This window comes from Aptenodytes patagonicus, chromosome 5 (genome assembly GCF_965638725.1).
Source record: "Aptenodytes patagonicus chromosome 5, bAptPat1.pri.cur, whole genome shotgun sequence".
Taxonomy (NCBI): Eukaryota; Metazoa; Chordata; class Aves; order Sphenisciformes; family Spheniscidae; genus Aptenodytes; species Aptenodytes patagonicus.
Window position 1 is genome coordinate 17,580,854 of NC_134953.1, and position 26,158 is coordinate 17,607,011.

The 26,158-nt window shown below is 46.8% G+C and overlaps 1 protein-coding gene across 1 annotated transcript in view; it reads left to right on the top strand.

Annotated features, from left to right (window-relative positions):
- Nucleotides 1–26,158, top strand: part of FBXW4 (F-box and WD repeat domain containing 4) — a 65,711-nt gene that overhangs the window by 17,711 nt on the left and 21,842 nt on the right. Inside the window, exon 5 of the mRNA XM_076338891.1 lies at nt 2,222–2,316. Coding sequence (XP_076195006.1) covers nt 2,222–2,316 — 95 coding nt within the window. The remainder of the gene's footprint in view (nt 1–2,221; nt 2,317–26,158) is intronic.

The following is a 26,158-nucleotide window of genomic DNA, read 5'->3' on the forward strand; positions in this document are numbered from 1 at the left end:
AGGTCCATGCCAGTTAGTCTGAAATTTGTCGTATGTATCTCAAGCACATCCTTGCTTTGTGATGCAGTGCTGCTTCACATACTCTCTGTTGTATATCCGATCCCTTTAAGGGATAGCATGATGTTGTTTCCACATCTGTGGGGTTGTGGTTTATTTGTTTGTGGTTTTGGTTTTTTGTTTTATTTTTTTAATGGTTCCTGGTTTGCAAACCAGGAGTGAAGTTAGTCTGTGAATACTGTTAGCTCCCATTTTTCTCTTCCATTGGCATCACTGAATCCTGTCACGTAATTTTTGGCTATTTCTTTTTGAGGCAGGACCTTGTTGATTTTTGTCCTTCTGGATCTGGTTGGCAATGCTGTGTTCCTACATTGACCTGGAGAGTTGTTCTCCTGAGCTGTAACCAGCTCTGTTTTAGTAGTTTAGGAAACTCCACATAGGTGTTTCACCCTTGTCCTGCTAGCATGATGCAGTACCTGTAGCATCTTCACAACTACTCATTTCATTGTTAGAAATGGTTGCTGCATGTTGAAAGCTTTGCCTGTTGCTCAGGGCAGGCTGATGGATACTCTTGGTCCCTGGTACATATCGTAGAGCATTAACGGAGGTAAGAGGAAAAACTGCTATTCCTGTTTTGCAAGAGGGGAAGTTGGGGCAAAGAAAGGCTTAAAAAGTCTATTTCAAGGTTTTATAGGAAGTGTGTGGTAATGGAGAACTATCTGACAGGCTGCTGAGCAGCATGATCGTATCTACTCTCGTTCGTCCCTCTGTATGGGTGCACTCCTGGGTAAAATCATTCCCAAGTAGAGCACTGTTCACATGCAAAGGGCACTGTTGGGGATGCTGCTTGCCTCCTGGGAGCAAGGCCTTGATGCTGCTTTGTCTCACATTTAAGCAGGGCTGCTCCTCTCTGTTCTGTGGAGCCTCTTTGCTGGGAGAGTGCCTTCTTGCTGCTTCGCTGGCAGCTGGAGGACAGACCTCCCCAACCCTGAGAACAAATTCCTGAAGGCCAGAGGGGAATTTAAGGCTGTTTTTCTTGGCGCTAGCGTGAGATCTTGCCCACCCAGTGCTCCCCACAGCATAGGCTCTAGGGATGTTCACCTCTTATTTTTTATCATCTCTTTTTGTAGGCTGCCTTGTTTGCATGAATGAGACTCTTGGAGGGTGGAAGGGAATCCCTACCAGCCTTTTAAAGGGGCTCTAAGTGTCTAAGCTATTGAGGGCTCTGCTGAGTGTTGATTAGGACTAAGCCCTGAAGAGCTGCTAATGTACATTCCTGTGTGATAGGCACCAGATAGTGTGTTCTGAGCAATATTTTTAACCTGTAGGAGATAGGGATGCCTTAAAAGAGTTAAGCTTTTCTGCTGCTTTTGCTGACACTAGGTGCTAAATTCCCCGCTGACAAGAATAGCCTGCAATCCGGGGCATTATCAACAAACAAACAAATAGGGCACTCCCAGCTTTGAAGTCTTGAAGTGAAACATTGGGGGTCGGTTACAGAGAACTGGGGCGCTCCAGTCCTGTGGGCCAAGAATGAGGGCAAAGTGGGGGAAATGAGGGCCACGAGCAGAGACCCCAGCAAGAATCTGGGGGACTTTATTAGGACCCAGAAACAAAGCGGGGGGGTGTGGTGAACTGGTGGAAGGGGATGTGCATGTGTGCACAGATGGGGGAGGGAAGAGATTGTCTCACATTGTCAGTGAGCAAGGGGGGGCTGTTTGAAAATAGCCTGGGATACACTTAAGGAACTTGGTCGAAAGGGGGTGGGTTTATAAAAAACTCTTTTACAGGATAGCAAATGATTAATTTTATAGATAATATGAATGGAAGTTTTCCAGGGATGGTACAGAGTCTTCCCACACTGTTCAAGAGAACAGCAGAAATTTGAACAAATCCCACTTCTTGTTTATTTGACTACAGAAGATGAGAAGTCTCTGCGTTGAGTGCTGCCCTAGAGAACATGTGGTAATAGGGGTGCTCTCTGTTACCAGTGGGATGGAAGGTCATACTCATAAGCTGAATCTTTGTGTAACTTTAAGTGCTTGTTTCTGCCAGTGATTGAAGGCTCTGCTCCTGAAAAATAAGTAATGGGAATTCAGGGAGAGGATCTCGGGGAAGGTGAGCATGGCAGTTTTGGCAGCTCTTCCAGGACAACGTTAGCAGCGTGCATCCTACCTTCTGCACCTTCTGGGTGATGTGGCATAACATGCATCTCTCTCTTTAGGTTTGGTCCCTGTCCGCGGGCAGAGTTGGGCAGTGTCTACATACAGTGCAGACAGAGGATCGAGTGTGGTCCATTGCTATCAGCCCATTATTAAGGTAACTGAGATCTCTTTATTCCCAATTTCCAACAGAGAGAAGTAAAGGAGTTGGATAGGCTGTGTGTCCGCAAATCTCTACGAGGCACCAGTGTGACGCTTTAGGGACTTTTGATGTGGGTGGAGGCTGATCAGGTGCTTGTGCTTGCAGCAGGAGCTCAGGGAAGAGCGTGTGGTCTTTGTTCCCCAGAACAGCTGAGTGGTCTCTTCATAAGGATGTGAAAATGGCCCTGCGTTCCTGTTACTGTCCCCGGTAGGACCTGTTCATTCTTACTTGCAGAGCGAACTCTCTGACTTACTCTGCCTTGCTAATTAGAAGCAATGAGCTGGATCCTCTTGAGGTTTTCTGTACTGAAAAGATGCCAACTTGTATTCTCATTCTCTGGCAGAAGAGATGCCAAGAAAAAAAGTCCCTGCTTTTTTGCTTGGGAAGCTAGCTTGGAGCTGTGTGTAGTGGTTAGTGCTCAGTTTTCTTGGTAAATTGATCATGCTGGACTGGGAAGGATGGAAGTGGAGTTCCGGTATGAGGTTTTCCAGCTTCTACTGCCTGTAGCCCTGCGCTTCTAGTATGGGCATAATGCTACAACTACAACTTCAGTGTGGGAGACAATGGCAGTACTTACACCAGTGTCTTCCAGGGTGTTTTTCAAAGTGCTTCTGTTCTTAAGGAAGTGAAAATCTGAGAAACTTAAGCTCTTGCTGTTAAAATCTTCCGCTGGCCAGCAACAATCTGTCTCTTTGGTGCACTGTTAAGCTGGTCTTCTGTGTTCAAGAGAGATTCTTCCTCAGCCTTCCTCAAGGGTTGGGGGGAAGAAGAGCTGTTGTTGCTGTCCATGTGATATCTGCAACTAGTGAGTTTTAGGCTTGTGCAAAACCAAAATACTTCCCACAACTGCTGTCCTCATTAGATTTCCAAGCTTGTTTTGCAGGCAGCAGAAACTTAGTGGTATGGAGCTAATGGCATTATCAGGGAAATGACCCTCGAGGCCTGCTATGATTTTGCCATTCCCTCGTCCCATTGCTCCGAGTGTTTGAGACAGATAGTGTTTCTGAAGAAGTGCCATGTGCGTTAATGCTGCTGCAGGATGTTAGATAGAAGCCCTTTGCCGTCTTCTGCGCTGCAAGGGCCTCTTTTCTAGCAGACAGGCTCTGGCTCTAGCACCATGTCTGGTTAGAGCCCAGTGGCACGCTGCTTCCTACTCCTAAGTGATGACCTACTGAGGTGGCCTCTTGTCAGGACAGTGTTCCTCTTGCTGGTGTGCACGCTTGTGCACACTCTCTGTCACAATATTTACCCACTGTCTCCCCACCCCCACTTTCCTCCCTGCAGAGTGATAAATGGGAGGTGGTGGAACAACTACCCCATGAACAAGTGGGCTTAAATTGTGCACTCTTTTTTTTTTATGAGACTGTGGACTGTACCAGCCTCCCCTCCTAGCCCACCCTACCGCCCCCCCCCACCTTACCCCTCCATATTTTGGGGAGGGGGGGTGGAGAATTAGAGCCAATTAGCCACGTCATTAATTCTTCAATTTGACGGCTGATATAGCAGGGCCTGAAACACGCTGCTGACCTCGTATAATGGGAACCCTGCTCCTTAACATATTGACGATGGGAGAAGTTAATTAAAATTCCACAGAGAGAAGGTGTCGGCTAACCTATAAACCTGTCGCTTCTCAGAACAAATCGCAGCCATCCTAGAAGAGAGAGAGGATCAGAGCAGGAGGGCATGTGGTGGGGGAGGGCCAGGGCAAGGGGCAGGGGAGATGAATTTTTCACTAATAGGTTTTATTGCTTGCTGTCCAATGAGTGTGAGTATCAAAAAGATAATATCTGGTTTCTAGCAAGGTCTGCTTTGGGGAGCTCTGTGGTTTCTGTTTTATTTGCCAGAGCCCATATTTCACCCTTACGCATTCCCCATGCACTTGTGTGTGAAGCTTTTCCTCCTTTGCAGTCCCCATCCTTCTTGCTGGAGCTTGTATGCATTCGTTCCTCAGTGAGGCTGAACGTGGCCTATAACCTCCACTTCCTCCTAAACATTTGACGTGCCCTCCCGATTCTCCCTTCTCACTTGTGCTGGTGTAAACTGAGAGCTCCTCCGTAAGAACGGATAGTGGTGTAGAACTGCTGTAAAATCAGGCTCCAACCACTGAAGTATTTTGGCTCATCGTTGCTGAGAACCCACCAGCTCTCTCTACCATGGACACATATTGCTCAGGAACAGCTCAAAGCAGTTGTGCGCGGTAGGGTAGAAGCAGGGAGGGCTCCTCTAACTGTAGCGATTCAAAAGTGCTTTGGAGAGCCTGCAGTTTCCTGACCTGGAGGTTTGGCAGGACTAAAACTCTCTAGAGTAGTCAGCATTATATTCTTACTGAACTTCAACTGTTAATGGGCAGGACTGAAACTCCTTGCTTTTCAGTGCTATCTTCCTCTGTGTGAAGCTTCCTTAGAAAGTATCCCATGCGCTCCTGACCCACAGCTGTGTTTTCTGTTGTGTCTGCTGTAGTCCTGCTCTGCAGGACTGCTGCTCTAATGGGCAGTGCCTGTATGCCCAAACTAAACTTCAGAGACTTGTGCTCTTGAAGTGCAGCTCCTCTGGCTTCAGGCATCTCTTTTGAGTATTCTGCTTTGCTTTGTCCGCAGTTTCCCTGTGGCACTACAGAGATCCTCCTGCAGATGTGCTGAACTAGGGAGGAGGCTTCCTTGCTCTTTGTGTAGTGATGCTGGGCTGGATGCTCGGAGGGTCTGCAAACAGAATGATGACCGTAAGGGAGATTAAGCAGGGTAAAAGGGTACCAAGAGTACTGGATCTTCTCTTACTGTGCAGGGGAGAACTGTGCTTAGTCCTTTGTATAACCTTTTCAGCCATGGAAGTGTCTTCACATCCATGTGTGTTATTAGAGCTTCATTGCTTTGGGGATCCCTAACAGTGCCCTGCAGGGTAGCAGGGATGGGGAGGGCGTTGTGTTCCTTCTGGGTTTTCAGCAGGTCTTCTGCATAGCTGTACTGGTCGGTGCGCTTGGGACAGCAGGTCCCACATTGCCTGTCACATCAGGGACTAGAGAAGAGTCTGAGAGTATCCTTAAAACAGGGTGCCTCAGCTTGCTCCAGCAACTGTTTTAATTGGTCTCCAAAGCTGTCCTCCATGGATTAGTAAAATGCTGTACTTACAGAGAGGCTGTGTACCCTAAACCACGTTTCTTAGCTGCTTGTAATCCCCTTCCCCCCAAGTTCATTTGCCTTTTGAACTCTGCGTCATGCAGATGTTAAACTTTCATTTACTGGTGCTTACTGCAGTGACTTATGTGTGCTCAGGGACCAGGGCAAGCCTGAGTGCAGTGGACCAATTCAAATGTGCAAAGTGAGGCAAAGCCAGGGGTTTCTAGTGGAATAGTGGCACCTTCATGCTTTGTGATTCCCTGAGGTGGCAGTAGGCAGGGAAGAGAAGTGACCACTGTACACTGTTTAATTTGAGGGATAGGTTTATGGAGAAAATGAGGTCCAATTGCCTGGCATTTATGGCTGCAGAAACATAAGGCTTATGATATATGTTGTACTACTGAAATGTTCCCTTATTTAGGGGAAAATTTGTTGCAATTTTTTTTCCCTAATGATAGAGAAGCTTGTAAACTGGAGGGGAAAGTAAAGTGGACCTTGATGTTAAATTAATTATTAATCTTGGATTCAGAAATTCTTTGGTGTTGGATTAAAAAAAGCATTCAAATCTAAGCTGGCTTCTCCTGCTGGGTCTGGCCATTGGCATTTGCTGTTTAGATTTTAAAATATTTATCGTTAGAGCTGGTCTTCCCGTGTTGTACTTGAAGTGTGTTGGATTTTAAACCAAGAAAAGTTGATGGAGGCACAAAAATGGTTTTCAACGTGCAACTATAGATAGAGAGCTAGGAAACCTTTGGTGCAATGTGAGACAATGTCAGGCAACCCTAGTGTGCCCTGTTGCAGCAAAGATGTGCTTTGGGTATGTAAGCCCAAAAGACGGTCTCTCCTTTTCCAACTGTGTCATCGGTCTACTGCAGTACATGACCTCTCCTTGCAAATGTTGCCTTGGTGAAGTGCAGGTTTACCCCAGAGAGGAGGAAATTTTGTGCCAAAGACTAGCTATCTGCATTGAATGCTTAATTTAAAGGAAAATGAGTAGTTCTGTGAGCAGTTGAATTTAAAAAGCCAGGCTTGCTCTATCTCTTCTATGCAGTGTTGTAGCTGAGACCTGACTCCTCTATTTTAACATGCTAATTTGAATCTCTTAGCCTAATTGCCTCTCCCATGGCATATTATAGGGAAGTAATATCTGGGGAGACCTCTGCCCCTGTGGACAACCTCAGACAAATTGTAAAACATACCCAAAACTTGCTGGGGAGAGGAAGGAAGAGAAGGGTTACTGACAGATGCCTTGACTGAATGGGCCTCTCTTCCATTGGGAACAATCAAAATGATTAATTTCGAGGGCTTCTTTTTAATGGTTATTTGGAAACTTTTTGTGAAAGTGAAACAATCTGATCTTGCAGATTGCATTAGAGCAAACCAACCCACTTGAGTCAAAGCAACTTTGCAGTGGCTTTAACTGTACAATTGAAGCCCTAACATGCAGCAGTTTAAATGCTTGATAATCTTCCCCCACCCTCATTTCTTGCTCCGCTTTTATCAGCAGATATCCCCTACTGCATATCAAGATGAGCTGTTGGCTATAGTGGTGCTCTGTTTTGACCTACCTTTGTGCAGTTAACCTCTCCGAGTCTGCTACGACTTGGGACAAGTAACTGGGTTTTATTCTGGTTTGTGCATCGCCAGCAAAATAGCAGGCAGCAATAGCTCTGCTATCCTTGGGGATCTCTGTAGAGCCTGGTCGTTTTGAATAATTGAGAGGGGACTCTGACCTGCAGCTGTTTCTTAAGCAGGGACAGGAAGAACCTGCTCAACTGTGAGATCCCAGGGTGGACTTGCGGAGTTAGTGGTGGCGTTAACTACCATCTCTTACTGACCTTGGAGAGTGATCTGGATGCGGGTTTCTAGATATATGCAATAGTCATAACTGACTTGGTGCTCTTTCACCCCAAAGCTGAAGAGCAGGAAATGAGTATCAGTTTCTCCCCTCTGGAGCTAAAATGACACCTGTGTCTTATCCATGTGCCCTGACTGTTCCCTTGATGGGAGGAAGAAGACTTTGTTTTACCTTCTTAATTGTGTGATAATGACTCTATTTGGTCGTCTTCACATGGGTAAACACGTGAACATACATGTCCCTTTTCCCTCTCCTCTAGAAACAAACACATAAGCAAACACTTCTATAAGTTGAGAAACTGTGCAACTTACCTTTCTTCACTTCAGTTTCTTTCTTTTGCCCTCTAAAGCTCGCGTGACTGATGACGTGCTCGCTTTTTGTCACTTTTGGCCAATACTCTAATGTATATATTTTCTATGACTGTGTGAATTGGCTCACTAGTGGTTGTGGGCAGGTGAGCAGGTTTTGGGAGGCAGTAGCTAAGTAAGTTAGAACCCAGACATCTGTTTCTAATCATGTGGAGCTGTGTTGCATATTGAATTTTTTTTTTTTTTTTTATCCCCCTGCAGTTTTTTCTCATCTTTCCCCTTGCTTGAGGGGAAAGTCTGTCTTGGAAAGCTTGGGGGAAGCATCTTTCTTGTGCTGCTTGGTTTGCATGGGAGAATCCATGTCTGTTTAATCGATGTGACAGAAGAAACTTAGTTGAGGGGGTTGGCAGCCTTATGGTTTGAGGTTTCTATTTCCAGTTTGTGATCATTTTCTCTTTGCTTTTTAAATTCGCAGGGGGAGAAGGTAACTTCACCAGACCTTGGCTGCTGTTTACCTTTGCTCGGCTGTGCAGCGTGCCTTTGTTTTTCCACCTTTGATCAGTGTCCTGCCAACAGATAATTTAGCAATTGCATCCCAGGGTGGAAGTGTGGAGTTAATGTTAAAATTAGGGTTTTTTTCCTCTCCTAACTTCTCTGGCTGATGGAGCAGCGAAGGGGAGAGGGGAGGTGAAGGGGGCCATAAATTCTAGACCTGGTGATTCTGCTCCTTGTAGAGAAACAAGCCTCTGATGTCTCTTCAGCACTTTCATTAACATTTAAATTAAGGGTTTGTTTTTCAGGCGGCTTCAGTCGCAGCCCTTTCATAGCCTGACACATAGAGGCTGTTCTCTCTCTTTCTCTGTCTCTCTTTTTCCAGCTTGCAAATCAGTGTACAACAGTAATCACTGCTGTATTTTTTTTTTCTGATCTCTCAGGAGGGCAGCGACCTGACAAGCTGTACCAGAGGTTCAAAGAGGATCAGAAACGGAGTGCAAAGGTAGTTGGGCAGGAGGATGCCAGGTTTCACTCCTACAATTAGCGCGATGTCTGTTCCCTCCCCTGCCTTTCAAAGGGCTGTTTTTGTGGGCGGGGAGCGACAGAGAGGGATGGACCTTTCTTGCATGGCGAGAGCCCCAGGTGCAGATGCCTCTAACCAGGCTCAGCTTCCACTGTTACTCCTCCCAGATGAGGCCGGAGGTGTCACTCAGAGGATGCGAGCTCATGCCCTGAGGTGGGAAGTGGAGCTGTAGTGTCCTAAGATAGCAGCCTAGCCCCTCTAAAGGAGTGTTGATTCACTCTGAAGACAGCAGGAGGCTGGTCCTCAGCCTGCCATTGGCATTTGAAAGGAGGGCGATAGTGGAGGATATTGCCCTAAGTAAGAAACTCACCTCTGTCTTCTGTGCTGCAGTGCTGAAGTCATGTCTGCTCTGAGCACTGCACCTTATTGTAACAGTAGAGGAGATAGCTGGTTTGAAGTGTCCATTTGGAACTTGGCTTACAACAGACTAAACCAGGCCATGCCTTGCTGTAGCTAAGTAATTTCTGGTATAGGAGCTAGTTGGTTTAACATCAAGAAGAAAAAACTGTCTTCCACCTGCTTCAACAATTGTGTAAGAGCCAAGGAACAAGGGGACAGTTTTAGGAATGGCAATGACTTGCAGTGGAGAAGCAGTATAGTAGGATTTATGTAAACACATGAGTCTCTGTCCCAAAGCTCTTCTGGAATCTTCCACTTCTCCTCTCCCACCCAGTTGGTCACCACTGGTAGGCGGTTATCTTCTGCGGGCTCTCTGACGGGAGTTGGGGGACTCTGAGTAGCACTGAACCTGGTGTCTTTCATGAGCTAAAAGTAGATAAAAGGCAGAGGAAAACGAGCCAACACATGAGCAAAGTGTTTAGCATAATGAAAACTGCAGCTTGGTTGCTGTGACTGTCACACTGTTCATTTCTTCACTCTACCACCACCCCAAATTCGCTTGCCTTTCACTAAGAGCTTGATCCAGATGGGCTTTGAAGGATGCCAACAGGATGAGAGCAGCAAGCTGGCAGTGGGACTGGAAAGGGTATTCCCTGCATGCTGGTAGATATGGTGCATAAAGAGGGGTACCAGATGTTTCTGTTTCTTCAAGATTGGTTTCACGTGTGCCGGTGGTGGCCTTGATTTATACCATGTGGCTCTTCTGGAGGACCTAATTCAAAATCATGCACTTGCAGAAGCCTCCTATATATGCTGGAAGATGTTTCTGTTCTGGGGTTTGAATTTTTTGCCCTTTTGTGTGAACTAGCGCAGACTGTAGTCTGTCACTTCTTGTGTCACTGTTGTCAGGTTGAAGTATCGTGTCTAACTGTTCTGTTACTGAGTGTATGGTGATGGCTCTCAGACAGTGAGTGATACAGAATGACTTTTCAGGGGCAGGTGATCTTGTCCATATTCCAAGTGCTCTGCAGCTGTGTGGTGGGATGTGCTTCTCTGATCCCATCTGACCCATGCTCTAACTGTTTTCTAACACTCATCTGATTGCTCTGTCACTGCAGGTGGGTCCTAGCTCCTCTCTGTGAGAGATTTCTGCATAGTCCTAAGAACTACCACCATCAACGTCGTCTTGGTATCTTCATCCTGTATAATGCAAGGGGGATTCAGAATATCTGCTCTGCACTGCTGGCATCCATCCACTCTTCCAGGTGCTTCAGCTTTTGGAGGTTCATAGGTTCATGCCCACTGAGTTTTTCTTCTTCAGGGCCCGGTGTCGGATGGTGCTGAACATGTTTCATGAAACCCACAGCCTGTGCAAACCAAAGCTATTGGGAATGGGAAAGAGGATGCTTAGTACTTGTCACACAGGGTCCTCGATCATGACTTCTGAGCTACCTCCAGTATTGCTCTGGAGGTAGTCTGTAACTTTTCAATGAAGAAAGCTTTTAATTTAAGCTCTCCTGAGGCTGGATGCCAGCATGGAGCCTAGCTCAGCTGCCCCAGCAGTACTTGGGGCAAGTGTGCCGCGGCACTAACTGGGGTAACTCCTACTAAATTCTCTTTGGAAGCTCCACTGTATTTATGGGTGGGGAGGGTGGGGGGGATGCCTGCCCTCCCACCTTCCCCCATGTTGTCTCAAAAGGCCCTGGTGCATCTTTGATTAGGTGTAGGTCAAAAGAATTTCCACATCGTGACCTTAATAACTGGGGTTGATTGGCAGGCGGTCTGCGGAGGGGGAGCAGCCTGTCCCTTTCATCTCCCTTGGTGCCGTGCTGGGACAATGGGCCAGCATATTTTCCTTGTTGTTCCTCATTTGAAAAGGGTCTGGTATCTCTACTAGGTACCTGTGACATGGGGGTCTTGATTGGGGTCTCATAAAGGGCCCTGTCAGTGTGTCCAAAGGCCAGGAATACAAAGGCGATCAGTGGGTGGGGGTCTCAGCTGACCACTGAAGAAGGGAGGGGAGGGTCCTGGAAGCAGTGGAGGGAGAAGCAACCCCTGATGGGAGACCTTAAAGGGGGGAGTGGGGGAGGAGGCAGCCCATTTTTGTCCCAAACTCATCAAGCACATCTGCAGAATTGTCCCAGCCGCTGCCTCCCAGTTTCAAAAGAAAATGATCGTTTGATAAACCGTCCTGATTCACCACTTTCTCACAAGGGAGGGAGACCCACCTTTGACCTCTATGATTTCACATTGGGCCCAGCTCCCCCCCATCCAATTGCTGGAGAAACTTTGAAATGCATCCCTTGCGCTCCCTCTCCTTCTCCCTCTTTCCCTTTACTCTCTCTTCCCCCCCCCTTTTTTTTTCCTCCCCCTCCTCCTCTTCCCACCACCCCCACCTTCCCTGCTCTCCCGCTTTGTAAAAAAGCAGGCGTACTGCTTTGGAGTTTAGGCAAGTAATTAGTAAAATCTTTTCTGCAGCACAATAAAACCGCAGCGCTTGGCCCGCATATTCCCACAATTTACATACTCGCGGGCATTCGAGAAAACAGGTGGCATTCCCAGTGCATCGCTGCCTATGAAAATCATTTGGAAGGCAGGGAGGGGAGGGTGCTGGGACCCACTCGCTCCTGCGAGCTATAGGAATGTGCATGAATATATTAAAATGTTTTCACACAATGCTTGTATTTTCCAACGGGAAGAGGCATCTTCTGGATGAAAGGCGGCTGGCCCAGACACAGGCCTCTTCCAAACGCTCTTTCCCACTCGGGGTTTGTTCGCATGGACCAGATAGAGAGGGGGCCTGGGGGGGAGGAAAGGGCAAGGGTGCTATCTATGAAGAGTAAATCTTTGTGTGCCTCCTACCCGCTCCGTGTTTGTGGTCCCAGAAAGTCAAGTTACGAAGGAATCGTGTCTGTGGAGGGGGGGCAGGAGGGGGGGGGATCACCAGGACTTTCTGCAAAAGCTTTTGGAGGCATTGCAAACGTAGAGAGGAAATAGCTTGTAATGGAGCATATAGTGCTCTGACTGACGGGATTCAGGGGCTGCAGCAGGAAATGACTGAGAGGGAGCTGGCTATCTCGGGCAGTATTAGCAAAGTGCCTATTAATAACAGAAAACACTCTTGCAGTACTTTTCCAGCTTCATCTTATTGTCCAAGAACAGGCTGCTCAATGCTCAGCCTGGGCAATGTATCCAGCTGTTCCTCTCCTTTTTCCGAGAGGGTAGGTGTTCCAGACTGTGCCACAGGTGGAACCCAGCAGTTCCCCCTCCATTTCAGTTGGGGACCACTTACCTGCATTGCCTCCAAAGAGGTTCTTTGGGCGCTTTCAACTTGTAGGGTGTTGACAACAGATGCGTGGTGAAACTTGTGTCTACAGAGTGTAGATCAGGGATTTCCTTTCTAACGGACAAGAATTGAAGGAGAGAATTGAAGTGAAGGGTGGGAGAGGCTGAACACAAGTAATGAATGTCTTGGCTTAGGAGCAGGGTGTGCATGTAGGGAAGACCCTGGGTTCAGCTCCAGGGATACTGTTTTGTTAGAGAATACTGGGGCAGGCTGCAAAGGGGCCTCGTTGGAGGAAACAGAGGTACATTGGTGGCTGGATTTTTTTTTTTTTTTAATTAATATTCTTCTGGTGAAAATGCCCTTTGAAATTTCTGTGGGAAGTGGTGTGGCACCAGCATGGTGATCTGGGTGCCTCTCTCGTATGTGCTGCAGATACAGCCTTTGTAGAAAGCTCTTCTGGGCTGGCATCCTGTCCAGATGGGTTCTGCCTTGAGGATTTACAAGCCTGCCCACAGCCAGCCAGAACCACAGCAGCACAAATTTATGGATGCCATGAAGAACTATTCCAAAGCCCACGCTACCCAGCAAAAGCCTCTGCTCTCCTGAAAGAACTTACCAAAACACAGGCTCCCAGAACAAGGCATAACCATATAGAGAGGAGTGGGAAGGGCTTTACTGAGACTTTCTCCTCAGCTAAGCCAACTTTTCTTGTCCTTTCTGACCTTGTCCTCTCTGTGACAGGTGGGAGAGAATGTATTCCCCAGCCCTGCAAGGAGCTAAACAATTCAGCATCTCAAAACCTTTTGCAAAGGGGTATTCTTGCATGGCAGCTGTTCCTAAAATGGATCTGCAGAAGTAGCAAAGCTCTGTAATGCTGTTTCTCCCAGCTGGCCTGCACTGGTCATGCTGGTGTTGGTCATGGTGCAAAGGTCTCTAACCTTTTGTTGGAAACAACCAACAATCCAACTGGCAAGAGGACTTACTTTTTATTTTTAATTATTGTCTTCCCGATTCCCTGCTCCTCCCCTTCATCTTTCTGCATTTCTTAAAGAGGCAGTGGAGGGAAAAAAGCTTTGGTTTTTGTTTGGGAAGGGGGTTAGGAAGGGCGACGTGGCCCCTGCAACCTCTCATAGGGGTGTCTTGTCAGGGCGCGGCATGAAGGGCACAAACAGATCATAACCTTTAAATGAAAATGTGATGGAGGGGAGAGATGAAAGCAGTGAAACAAATTAGATACATCTAGAGGGGGTGCTCAACTGGAGAAAATTAGCATTTCTTCCTAATTGGAGTGCAGGGCATTCCATTACAGGGTTTCATTACAAGGAGGGAAGCACTGGGCCTCTTTGGGGGATTCCCCCCTGCCTTCAGTTCTTCTAAAAGTAAAAAATATTTTTGGCAGAGAACTGAGAAGGGACTGCATTTATCAGAGTGAAGGTTTCAGACTGCTGCAGGAAGAGGAATCATAGTAAAGCATCAGTTCTCTGTTTATTAAGACAAAGTGATGATTCTGTGCACATGAAATCAGGTGCTAGTCCTAGTTTTCCTGAAGGAAACTAAAGTTTACAGGAGGCTGCAGGTGATGGTAACTTCCTGATGCTAGTACTTGCTGCCTCAAATTTGCAGACTGTATCTAAAGTGCACTAGTTTGTTTCAAGCGTAGGGATATATGTTTTATGACTAAGATCAGTGGAGTCAATTCAAGCCTGTTTTACACTACATATCAAGTTCGTGCTGTGCAAAACATTTGTTCTAGGCATGTCTGTCTGATTCTGCCTATAACTAGAACTGTTGTATCCAACAGGAATTTGGATATATCCCTGGGAAGGCCATGGCTGACTTCCAGCACGGAATCTCTTGTGGCTACACTGAGGCTTGTGCTTAGCTTTGTGGTCCAAATAGCTTGTGCCAACTTGAGAAACAGGCATGCGTGGATGTTCTTTATACGTGCATCTTTACGTATAAATGGGTGCTAAGAATAACTTAGAGGGAATTCAAGGGACAAGGTTTTGCATTGCATCTCTGGATTAGTTTCTTTTTTCCAAGCAGGGATTGGATTATTTATCAGTCGGTGCTCTCAGGAAAGGGGGGAAAAAAGAAGAAAAAAAGAAAAGCAGACTTGCTTCAGGTGTGTGGTATGCAACGTATGTTGCTCTGCCAATCTAAAGTTACAAAATATCCTGTTCCAGCTCAGGAGAGGGAATATATAAGCATAGGAATGTAGATTGTAGGGAACTGCTGAAGGAAGGGTCCTGTCTGCACAGAAGGTGGTTCCTAGCAGAGTGGGAGGATGTTTACAGTAGCAGTGCCTTCATCCTGGGCAGGCTCTGTCATCTGTGCGCCCAGGATGAGGTTGCAGATGATATGAATTTACAGAATTCATAAATGTAAATCTCTGACTTAACCCTTGCTGCTGAATTTTGACATTTTGACACAGAGCATAGCACTGCCCACAGGAATATCTTCAGACCTAGAGAAAATACTGTTAAAAATGAAAGCATGGCTCAGAGATGGGCTTCTTCTATATTGGGTCTGACACACATCAGGATGATGATGTCTCCCATCCCAGCCTTCTCCAGCCACTTCAGTTCTTGCAAAAGATGCTTGGCAGACTGTTTAAAATGAGCAAATGCATTAGTCTGGCTCTGGATTAGTAAAGCAAACTACTTGTGAAACACTGGGAGAGGTAGAATCATAGAATCATTAAAGTTGGAAAAGACCTCTAAGATCATCAAGTCCAACCGTCAACCCACCACCACCATGCCCACTAAACCATGTCCCTAAGCGCCTCATCTGCACGTCTTTTAAATACCTCCAGGGATGGGGACTCAACCACTTCCCTGGGCAGCCTGTTCCAATGTTTAACCACTCTTTCAGTAAAGAAATTTTTCCTCGTGTCCAATCTAAACCTCCCCTGGCACAACTTGAGGCCGTTTCCTCTCGTCCTATTGCTTGTAACTTGGGAGAAGAGACCGACAGCCACCTCGCTACAACCTCCTTTCAGGTAGTTGTAGAGAGCGATGAGGTCTCCCCTGAGCATCCTCTTCTCCGGGCTAAACAACCCCAGTTCCCTCAGCGGCTCCTCATAAGACTTGTTCTCCAGACCCCTCACCAGCCTCATTGCCCTTCTCTGGACACGCTCTAACACCTCGACGTCCTTCTTGTAGTGAGGGGCCCAAAACTGAACACAGTATTCGAGGTGCGGCCTTACCAGTGCCGAGTACAGGGGCACGATCACTTCCCTGATCGTGATCGGGTAGAGAGGAGATGGGAGCAGGACCAGAGAGGCTGGAGTTTGGAGAGGAGCAAATGACTAGGAGGAGATGGTCAGGCTTGAAGGGAAACTGGTTCCTCTGAAGAACTGGAATTTCTCCTCGATGTGTGCAGTTTTGCATCTGGCTTGTGTGCTAATATGCTTTAAAATACAGCACGCCAGAGTGCCTCTTGCCTGCTTCATCTTCCCTGGGTAGCTGGCATCCTGCGTCTCTGTTGCGAGTGGAATCGGACACTGGAAATGTGTGGACAGAATTGTGTGGCTGTGACTCTCTCCTTGGCTCTGTTGCCTCTGGTTTCTTTTCAGAGCAGTGTGAGACTGCTCCAGACTGGAAGGCAGATTGGAAAGTCTGTTCTCTCTGTGGAGTGTTGCCTGCAGTGTGTTCTGTGGATCGTTATCTAGGATTTGTCAGGTCTTCTCTACCTTCCCTCCCACCTGCACAAAGCACAACTGCTGCAACTACTGTCTTGCTCTAAAGAGGTGTTATGGGTTCATGATGCTCCATTCACCATCTCTGCGCATACCTGCGTGTGGAATGTACTCTTACTGCTTTGTAGGCGTCCTGACGCTTCACAGATGCAGGGCTAATTTGGGGCCAGGTATTACAGGCAGCTTTTAATGTGCATTGCCCTGTCTAATTAGTATATCCTTGTTTTCTCTCCTCTGAGATTGAGGTACATACTCCTCTAAGTCTAGCCGTCCATCAAAGAGGACTTGAAATGAGGCCCTGCTATGGTTGGTAGACATGGGCAGCTAATGAAGAGAGAGAGCCCATTTCCTTTGAGAAGAGAGACCTGTACTGAGGTGATTGATAGTCCCAGAGATTTATTAGTGTGGGGGCTGGATAGAGGCTTGCAAACTGGAACCCAACAACTTGTTTTTTTCAGGGTAAAAAGAAGTCTGGTGGTCATCTGTGTGTGTACCTCTTCCCCCCTCAAAAAAAAAAAAAAAAAAGGAAAAAAAAAAAAGAAAAGGAGACTAAAGAAAGAAGTGAACTGATCAGAGGAAGCAATTACAGACTAAGCTGGGCCAAACAGCAACTGCTACTATTGCTGTGCTTGGTCTCTGCCTCCCAGTGCAGCTGTCTTGAGCTTTGCACCTGCGCTTTGTTCGGTCACCTGCTTTGCCTGTGCTGGCTGATTTAATGAGGGATGGGGATGGAGCAGGACTGTCTGATGGAACAGGTTTTCTCTTGCTTCTTATCTTCTGTCTTGCACAGAGTATTGATTAGTGCATGTGGCCTAGAGCATGTTTTCCTTTTCCTTATACTCCCCCTGGATTTTCTCCTCTTTGACAGTAGAGAAGCAAGGGAGCCTGCTACAGAAATTAGAAAAGCAATAACGTTTCTCTAGTATCTGTCTTCTGATGGTCTCAGAGCAATCTGGGAACATGGATTGTGTGCAGACCACTTCAGATAAGTTTGTAGCCTGGCAGAGCAAGGACTTCATGCTCCTGGTATTTGGTGGAAAAATATCAGGTACTTTAGTAGTATTGAGTGCAGGTGAACAGTACTGTTCCCACTGTGCAATGGCTCTGTCCTCTGTTTCCCAAACTATGGTTTGCGAGACCCTGATGCTCCTTAGACCCATGTTGGCTCTCTAGCTCTCACAGTGAAGTCAGTGGTATGGGTCCCTGCTGGTCTAGGAATGACTGAGAGTGGTTGAAGCCTCAAAGCTTGGAGCAACCAATTAACTCTAACCTGCCGTAGAAGGGGCAACAAACCAACAGGGTCTGAAGAGGAGATACAGCAGAGGAACACTCCTCTGTACGAAAGAAATGGCTGCGTTACTAGTTTGTATCTTGTTTTTGTGGTCTTTCCCCATGTTTGGTCCCAAGTCAAACACTCTGCAGAAGTTACTGATGTGCTGATACTTGGTTGCCTCCACTAGGCAGTTCTGGTAAAACCAGCCTGAAAAGAAATATGGAGAGTAAGATGGTGGTGGGTAAGCTTGAGTGTGGAAGTGTTATTCACCAAATCTTACAATAGTAGAACTAGAGACATTTGAAATTACTAGGAGATTGTTTTAAAATGGACAAAAGATAGCATTTCGTCACACAGTGTGTAGTGAACTTCTTGCTCCAGAAGGTTATGGAGGTGGATGATGCCAGCAGTTTTGAAAGGGATTTGGCAAATTCATGGATGGCAGGTCCATAATGAAGGACTAGGTGGGGATACACTCCCTAAAATCCTTAATACGGCAATTGTGGATGCTGGGGCAGTACAGAGAATAACCACAGAAAGTTGCCAAGCTTGCATGTTCTTCCTAAACAGCATGTGCTAGTATCACTGCTGGAGACAAAACGATGAGCTAGATGGGCCATGGCTTGACCAAGGAGGGCATTTCTCATGTTCTTCTGGCCATGGTGGGTCAGTCCAGCATCCATCTACCCCAGCGTTTGGTGTCCAGCAGTGGTCAGTAGTTGATGTCTAGGGAGAAGGGTAACAAACAAGACAAGTGCAAAAAGATCCTTTCCTGCCTGTTCCTTCCCAGTTTCCAGTGATGGGGAGATTAGGGTTTCCCTGGCTAGAGTTTGCATCCGGACCAGCGTTTCTTTCATATTTGCAGAGGCTAGCTCTGTGAGCAGCTTGTCTCTTCTTCCTGAACCTGTTAATGTTCTGGTCTTCATAGGCTCCTTTCCAATTCAGTGTTGTGTCCTGAGAAAGAAACACTTTGTTCTATTTTTAAACCTTTTGCCTGATCGTCTTATGGGGGTATACGGTGAATGATTCCTCCCTCTGGATACCCTACGCTCTGTTTATGATTTTCGTATTTTTCCCAAGCCACCCCAACTCTAGTATCAATGGCCTTGTGCAAAGCTGTAGCGAACCACGACTGTTGCGAGTACTTGCTGGCCAGTTGTTATTTAGAGTGGACTTCACATGTAGGCGTCCCTGAGATGTGGTAAGCTCATCATTTCCTCCCAGTGCAGCCTCTGACTGGAGTCCACAGAGATGCAGCCTAACCTGAATTGATGGTCATGTAATTGGATCTTCTGTATCCACATGATAAAGATCAGTGACAGCTTCGACTGGGACACTCCTAACTTGATGCAGAATCAAATACTGACACTTTAGTAATGTGCTCATTTCAGTGGAGGACGTGTGAGTGAGCTTGGTTCTGGCATTGCTTCATGTGGGTGTTTGACTTGCCAAGTAAAAATGGTTCTTTTAATAACTGTTTTTGGATGAGACTTCCTAAACTCTCAGAGCGCATGGGAATAGGGCAGGCCATGGAAAGGAAAGGAGGAAACTGTGGTTTCACACTCCTGCCCACAAAGCTGCCTGTGCATCTAAAGCTTCCAGACTTCTGTTCCTTGAAGTGTTGGAGGACTGACTGCCAGCAGGTTGTCCGTCTTCACCTAGGCAGCAGCTTACTGGGAGGCAGGAGGCAGTGTGGTACTTCATATCCCTTTATCAGACATTCCTTGACATCAAAGGACAATGTGTTTTAGGGAATCCTCTGTTCCATTGCAGATTTGGGAGACGTGCCTGAAGGGGCTCTTTCCCAGTCCTTTCCAGTGCAATCCTTTCCCTCCTACTCCATTTTCTGTGTCATTTTTTTCCAATATACTGACATTAAGCATCATAATAAATTATTCCTCACCTTCTTACCTTGTCCTTTCCCTGTATCTACAGCATCTATTTTGCCTGATCCCTTTCCTATCTTCATCTGGCTAATCTCAGTTATCACTGAAATTCAATAGTTCTTGGCCTGTCTTGCAGTCCAGCCTGATTACAGATACTGAAGATGATAACTTGTGCTGTGAACCTGTGTTTTATTGTATATTGATGTTAGGATGGTTTGAGCTCTTGCTCCTGCAAAACTTTTTCAGTGGGTTTTTGGGTAGTTCAGGATCTATGTGGCTCCCACATCTATAACATCCTTATGCCTTAGAGGTGTGTTGTCTGTTTGGTTGTTTAATGAAATCTTGTGTGCCTTTCTCTGCATACAGGGCTGGGGCTTTCTGGCCTGACTGGCGGGTTTTATTTCTCACTCTGGTGCTTGCTCACAACCAAGCATGCCCTGAACCTACAGATGGAGAGCAGGGGCTTCATTCAGGATCTTGGTTGCTTAGGGGCAAACAGTTGACATGCTCCAAACACTTAGCATGAAAACCCTGAAGCAAATCATATTGCATAGAGTGGAGAGCTGGGGAGGGGGAAGCTGCCCAGAGCTTTAAGGGCAAGTGAATTGAGGTTGTTGCAAGCGTGTCCGTGTCAGGGCTGGAATGATCAGAGCAGGAAAGCTCTAGGAGTCATTTCATGGCTGAGTTAAACACAGATGAGGCTTTGCTCACCTCCTCCACAGAGCACCTGTGTCTCCATGCCTCAGTGTCCTGGACCTCTCTGTGTGCACCATGTGCTACATATACACACTTCTCCTGTTTCTCCTTTCCTGGTCTTTAGCTTCTTAAAACCCTCTGAGCATTATTTCCTTCTACCCTGCTGAACAACTCACTTAGACTTCCTTTGGAAATTGTTTGAATATCATAGAGCGGAGGAAGAAGATCAAGCACTCTGTTTTTAAGTGATTGGGCTTCTTTCCCTTATAAGCATGAACAAGTACAGCTCCTGCCTCTGCATGATGTAGAGAAAGAACTGCTGCCCTTTGTGGGAAGATGACAAAAGTATATGTTTGTTGAGGAGTCCTCTTCTTCCTCACCACCCTGATCACTTTTTTCAAAATTCTCCTAAATTGGGAAGTTTGAATTTGGTATACGTGTGTGTATGGCAAAAGGAATAAGACAAAAATAATTTGTGGCTTGTGGCACCAGGAAAACAGATTCCTTCCCACCCCTACTTTTAAACTGAAACATTCTTGGGTTTTAGTTGTTCTGGCAAACCTGAAAGGATTTTCCCTCCTCCTGACCTCACTGGCATGCACGGATTGCTGGCTTATTGAAAAGTCATTTTCTGTCATATGTTCTAATGGAAAAGTTTAGATAAGCTGTCATTATATATATATATATGCATTTTTAAAAGAATACTTGTTAACTGAAACTTCTACCAGTCACGTCTGAAAATATATTGGGATTGGCCTTGGCAGTCCTGAAGCTTAAAAAATAGAAAGGAGATATTTTTAAAATAGGAGTGGTTTTCTTCTTTTGCATCGTGATTCTTTAAGCATTTTCTACACATGGACATGTATTTAGACTTTTGTCCAAAGCAATGACAGATGGTGTATTTACTTAAATCAGTTCTACATGTCCCCCTTGTTGTTGTAGGGTGTGGGGTTGTAAGAAGAAAAAGCCCTGGACACTGTAAGGTTTGTGATAAGGTATGAGCATAAGCAACATTACATATCTTTTCCCACTGGTACTGGGAATGTTCACTATATTTCCCTGCGTAGCCTTGAAACTGACCTGGTCAGCTTGGGTCTGCTTATATTTATTCTTGGTGTCTGCTTCTTAGATGCTGGCATTGATTTTGTGGCAAGCATATTTTGTTCAGAACTGTCAAAGGTTGCTTTTAAGGAAAAAGTCTTAAGCATTGATGAGCCGAAGGCACACAGTATCTAGCTGAACTCATCTCCGTGGCAAGTACTAAAAGCAGGTTGGGTGAGGCTGCAAAAATTGCACTGAAATTGAAAAAGACTCCCACTTTTCTGTGGGAGTCTTTAGTAAAATGTGAAAGATACATATGACCTGAAGAGAAACCAGAGTATCGTGGGGTGGAATTGAGCAACTTCCTTCTCCAGTTTGCAACCTGCTGCAGCGTTGTTGTGTATTTTAGGCAGCTCAGAAATTACAAGTCTGTGTCCTGGGGGTTGTGCTGCCTGTCTCCTTGCTACAAATCGAGTCTCTGGGGATCTCCTTTCCTTGTTGTCAGGATTGTTGTGATTGCATCATCTCCTAGGGCTTGTTCAGTACTCCTATGTAACTGGTGCTCTGATGAAAGTAGTGGGCATCTTTTCATTTGCCTGCTTACCATTTGGTCATCATTGCAGAATAAGGACCAAGCTTTTAGATTGTGACAATTCTTGCTTTCCAGTAGGATGCTGCAATCATAAGGGACACAAGATGAGTTTTTTTTCCAAAATACAATTTAACAACAAAAAAACCCCCAAAAACATTGCACTGGAGCTGTGATCATCAAGTCAGCTGAGGAGGTTTAACTTGTCTACAGCCCTGGAGCTGACCAGCTAGGACAAGGACTTCTATCCTGAAGGCAATGGTGATAATTTAAAGAAAGCGTAGATGCTAACAAGTCCTGAGAATCAACAGAGGCACTGTGCCACAGGATGCTGGTTTCTGGCTTGTGGGACAACTGATGCCGGTCTGGTGTGACACAGGAGCAATACACTGGGAGCCAAGTGGTTTGGCCAGCCCACATGTGGCAGGCTTCCTGGTAGGTTTTGCAGAACCAAAGGCTTGTAGCAGAAAGGGAGGTAGAATAAGTGAGGTCCCACTATGAAAAGCAATTTTGCTTTGCTAATGGGAAATGGCTCAACAAAAAGAGAACCTGGAGCCTTCATTGCTGTCATCCTGGTTCTGCTTCTGGCCTGACTTTTGGGCCAGATCCTGGAGGAGGAGAATGATTCTTCCCTGATTTTTCTCAGCAATAGGAGTTAAGAGTTCTTACTCTGTCCTTGGTACAGTTCTTGCTATCCTGTCTGGGACCTGCACTGTCCAGTTTCCTCTCCCCAAATCTGTTGCCTTTCTTAATCTCAGTGCAAAGGTACTAGACTAGAAATCCTGCCCTGGGAGCATAGGCTACACCAGGCCTTCAAGAATCTGCCATGCATCGCACCTCTTCACGTGCTCCTATTGCGCATCATTGGATCTCTTCTCTTCTTTACCCCTTTTTTGGCACCCTGCATTGCCCTGTTCCACGGGCTGGGGGAAAGATGCTTGTCATGAGCTGACCTCCTCGGCGTGTGTCCCACCGCTGACCGTACCCCTGCTCTGCCGGGCAGGCTGTCCCGCTCCAACCCCCTCCTCCTACTCGCCCCAGATCAGAGCCCCCGAGAGGTCTTTGTCCGCCTGTTGAGAGCAGCCCCTGTCCCGCCATTCCCACATGGCGCACCCTCCCCAGCAGCCCCCTCCCCATTCAGCAGTTTGGGCTGAAAGAACCTTGGCTAATTATGCCGGGCTGAAAATTACCACTTTGCTGCGTTCTCCTGCTGCTGGGCCCATTTGTGTGGGGCCTGTAGTTAGAGGGAACAAAGTCCCCCCCGTGGAGCCAGGCAGGCCCCAAGTGTGAAGCTACAGGTACAAGCAAGAGGGGAATGAAGGGAATAATTACCAGCTTCTCCAGGTGAAAGCCCCGCTAAAACTTCAATAAGCCAATTAGGGGCCAGGGTGTGTGTGGGGGGGGAGAGTCTCCCCCACCTATAAGTGATTCCCACCAGGCAATTAACAGAAATCATTTCATGGAGGGGAGAATAAGAAATGGCTCTTAGAAATTGTCTTGAGTTGGGGGGGGGCCTGAAACAGCATGACTGCTGCAGTGGTCCTCGTACTCCAACCTCCCGGCTCACTGTGTGGCCTGAAAGTGTTGGTGGGGCTAGGGGGAGAGGGAGGAGGGAGGGAAAATGGCAAAGAAAAAGGAATCACTGGAGCTTTACACCTGGGCAGGCTTTGAGAAAGCGAGGGCTGGAGTTCAGAGCTTCTTGTAAGGCTGCGTGTGGGCCCAGAGCACTGAGCTCGAGGGCGCTGCTGGACCTGGGGAAGTGGGTGAGGGTCAGGCTCAGGGTGTCTTTCCCACTGAGGCAAGGGGGAAGGCTAAGAGTGTTGAGCCTGGTAGGGAGGGGATAGGTGCTGGGTGTGAAGGCTCGAAGTGGTTGTGCAGGTCGGTGAGAACGGAGTGCCAGGCCCTCAGAGATCCGCCCGAGATGTGTGATGGTCTGTTGGTGCCCTGCCTTATCGCAGGAGCAGATGGTGTCCAGTGTCTAATACCTTTGCGTGTATCTCATCCAGGGACCATGTTTTTCTGCTGCTCAGCCAGCAGCTTCACCTGTTTCTTCCTTTCAATTGGTTCTAAAAAGCCAGTGGATTTGCTGAAGATGGAGATTTTATGAAGTCACCTTGCGATTCCCTTGTGCTGTATTGCAGATGGCATGTGCAGCAGTCGGAGGTAGAGCATGCTGTCTGGTGGGTACCTAGCAGGAGTCTCGCCCGTCTGTATTTGAATGGCTGCTCTGGGCAGTAGAGCAAAAGTAGGGCATAGGATGAAGTTGCTGCAGACGGCTGAGGTTGCCCTAGTGATGTTGGAAGGGAGAATGCATAGTGTAATTAAAGAAGTCCAGATACCAGCTGTGGTTATTTCACCTGCACTTGCAAAAGCAGACGAAACAAAAAAAAACCCCAAACCCTAAACTCCTCAAAACACAAATGTAACCTTAGTAGCGACTTTCTTTGCCTTTCTAATGTTATAGCTTCTGAGAATTAAAAATGTCCTGTGAGGTTTTGTTGTGATTACTGATAAGCTGAAGCTGAAATAACCCTACTGTAGTGGTGTTTAACCACCTAGTCTTGGATTGACCTGGAAGTCCATAGACTTTCTCCTTTGTTTTTTTTTTTTCTTCTCTTTCTCCCCAGAAAGCTTTCTGTGGTAGGAACCAGAGAACTGTATCTCTTGCACAGCCCAGCTTTTAGACTCAGAAGTGGTTTCTCAGCAGAGTCATGTTTCTTTATGATTCGGCTTCCAAGATATAACCCCAGTGCGTGTCTGCAAAGAGACCTCTGTTCACAGAAAGCCCTGGTAAGCATGCACAGGCAAAATGGTTTTGGCATGGGCTTTCTGCCCCCCTTGATGTTTTGGTACATTTCTTCTACGGTTAAGGAGTCCCTTTTTTCCTGTAATAACAGTAATAACTTGAGCATCAGCTGAGGACTAAACTGGGTCTGGAGAGAGCTAGGGATGCAAGAGTTCTCATAGAGAGACCTCTGTCCTGAACAACCGCTTCATGCCTGGCAAGCCCAGAAGTTGCGGAGTGAGAAAGGATGATGAAGAGTGTTGGACATACCACGCAAATAAGTATTTTACACCATTAAACATGGGTTATCAAGCCTTTCCCTTTAATAAAGGAGTAGGGCACAAGAAATACTTGTGCAGCCACAAAGGCAATTCTGTTTGAGGTTCTGAAAAATGACAGCACTACTGTGAAAAGCACTGTTTGAATATCCCTCTTGTACAGGAACACCCAGGACCCTCAATCAACTCTTATAGAGCTGATCGGAGTGTAGTCCTGTCCTGGACATTTGCTTCTCCCTAAAAGCATGTGTCATGTGGAATATTGGGGAAAGGAGGGTGATCTTTAGATGCAAACAGCGCTAGGAACATCAGGACTGTTCTGTGGGTGGACTCACTAGTTTCTAACAAAGGATATTTTCCTGTTCAGTGCTGCAGTGTGGAAGAGGTCTGTGTGTATGTGTCTGTCCTGTCTGGAATCTCCGTCTTAATATCATCGAGCTCAGTTTTTCTCCAGAAATGGGGATTACATTCTATATCTGGCTGCCTGTTTTCACAAAACTTACCTGCTGCAGGGCTGGTGAAGGGACAGTGAACAAGGTTATGGGATGACTTGGGCAGACAATATGGGGTGAAATGCAAAGCAATGAAGGCAAGATGGAGGTGTCTAGGTTGGGTACCTGCTAAGCAACTTGCTAGAGTAAGGGTGATCTGTCTACCATGCTGGGAATTGGGCCTTTGGGGATATTAAAGGCTTATTCTGTTCTCCAGCCTGTGGGTCTCTGAAGTCTGGAGGAAGACATGAAGTTGGAGGCCAAGGTGGAGGGTTGGAGAGGTGAAGCTGACATGCCCTCTACCCTGAGGCATGCAGTAAATGACATGCAAGACTGACGTGAGCATTTCTTCTATCAAATGCACTGGAGTTCTGCCTCAAACGTGAGACTTCACTGTTTCAACCCAGCATCTCTACAGTGCCCTTCAGTACAAAATGCAAATGCCTTCTTCCTGGGGACCACTTTCTAGTGGTCCACTTGAGGCTCGAGGCAGCAGGCGAATGAGTTATTAGTCTGTCTGCTCGTGCCTATGTCACTGGTGCTCCTTGCCAGAGCATGGCATTTCCTCTTGGGGCAGTAGTGGTTGTAAATGTTGCGGCATTCATGCAGTCGTCCTTACGCATTTTGTTTTCTCTCTGTGCTGAGTCCCTGGTGGGGAGTGGCAGAGCTCTTCTGTAGCTTCTCTGTGTGCAATTTACGATGCATATCAGGAGCACAGTTCAACCCTGAGCTGACTGATGCCTTGCGGGACACTGCGGCATGCACATGAGGCTCAATGAAGCAGCAGCAAATGTGCCAGTGCTTTCCAGTCTGTTTGTGGAACAAGCCTGGTCATTTGCCTCCAGCTGCTGGTTCTCTTCGGGCTGAACAAAGATGAGGCTATGCTGCAGTGGGTCTCTGCTTGCTCAGGTGAGCTCAGTCCTGTTATTGAGTCCAAATACAAGACTATTTTACATGCATGCAAGCAGTTGGACCCAAATATAAGCTCGGCGCCAGAGAACTCTAGAAGCTCTTCTTTGTGCTGAGTCTGGAGTAGTACAGAGACCTGAGGAGACTGCCAGCAGACTCCTGAAACC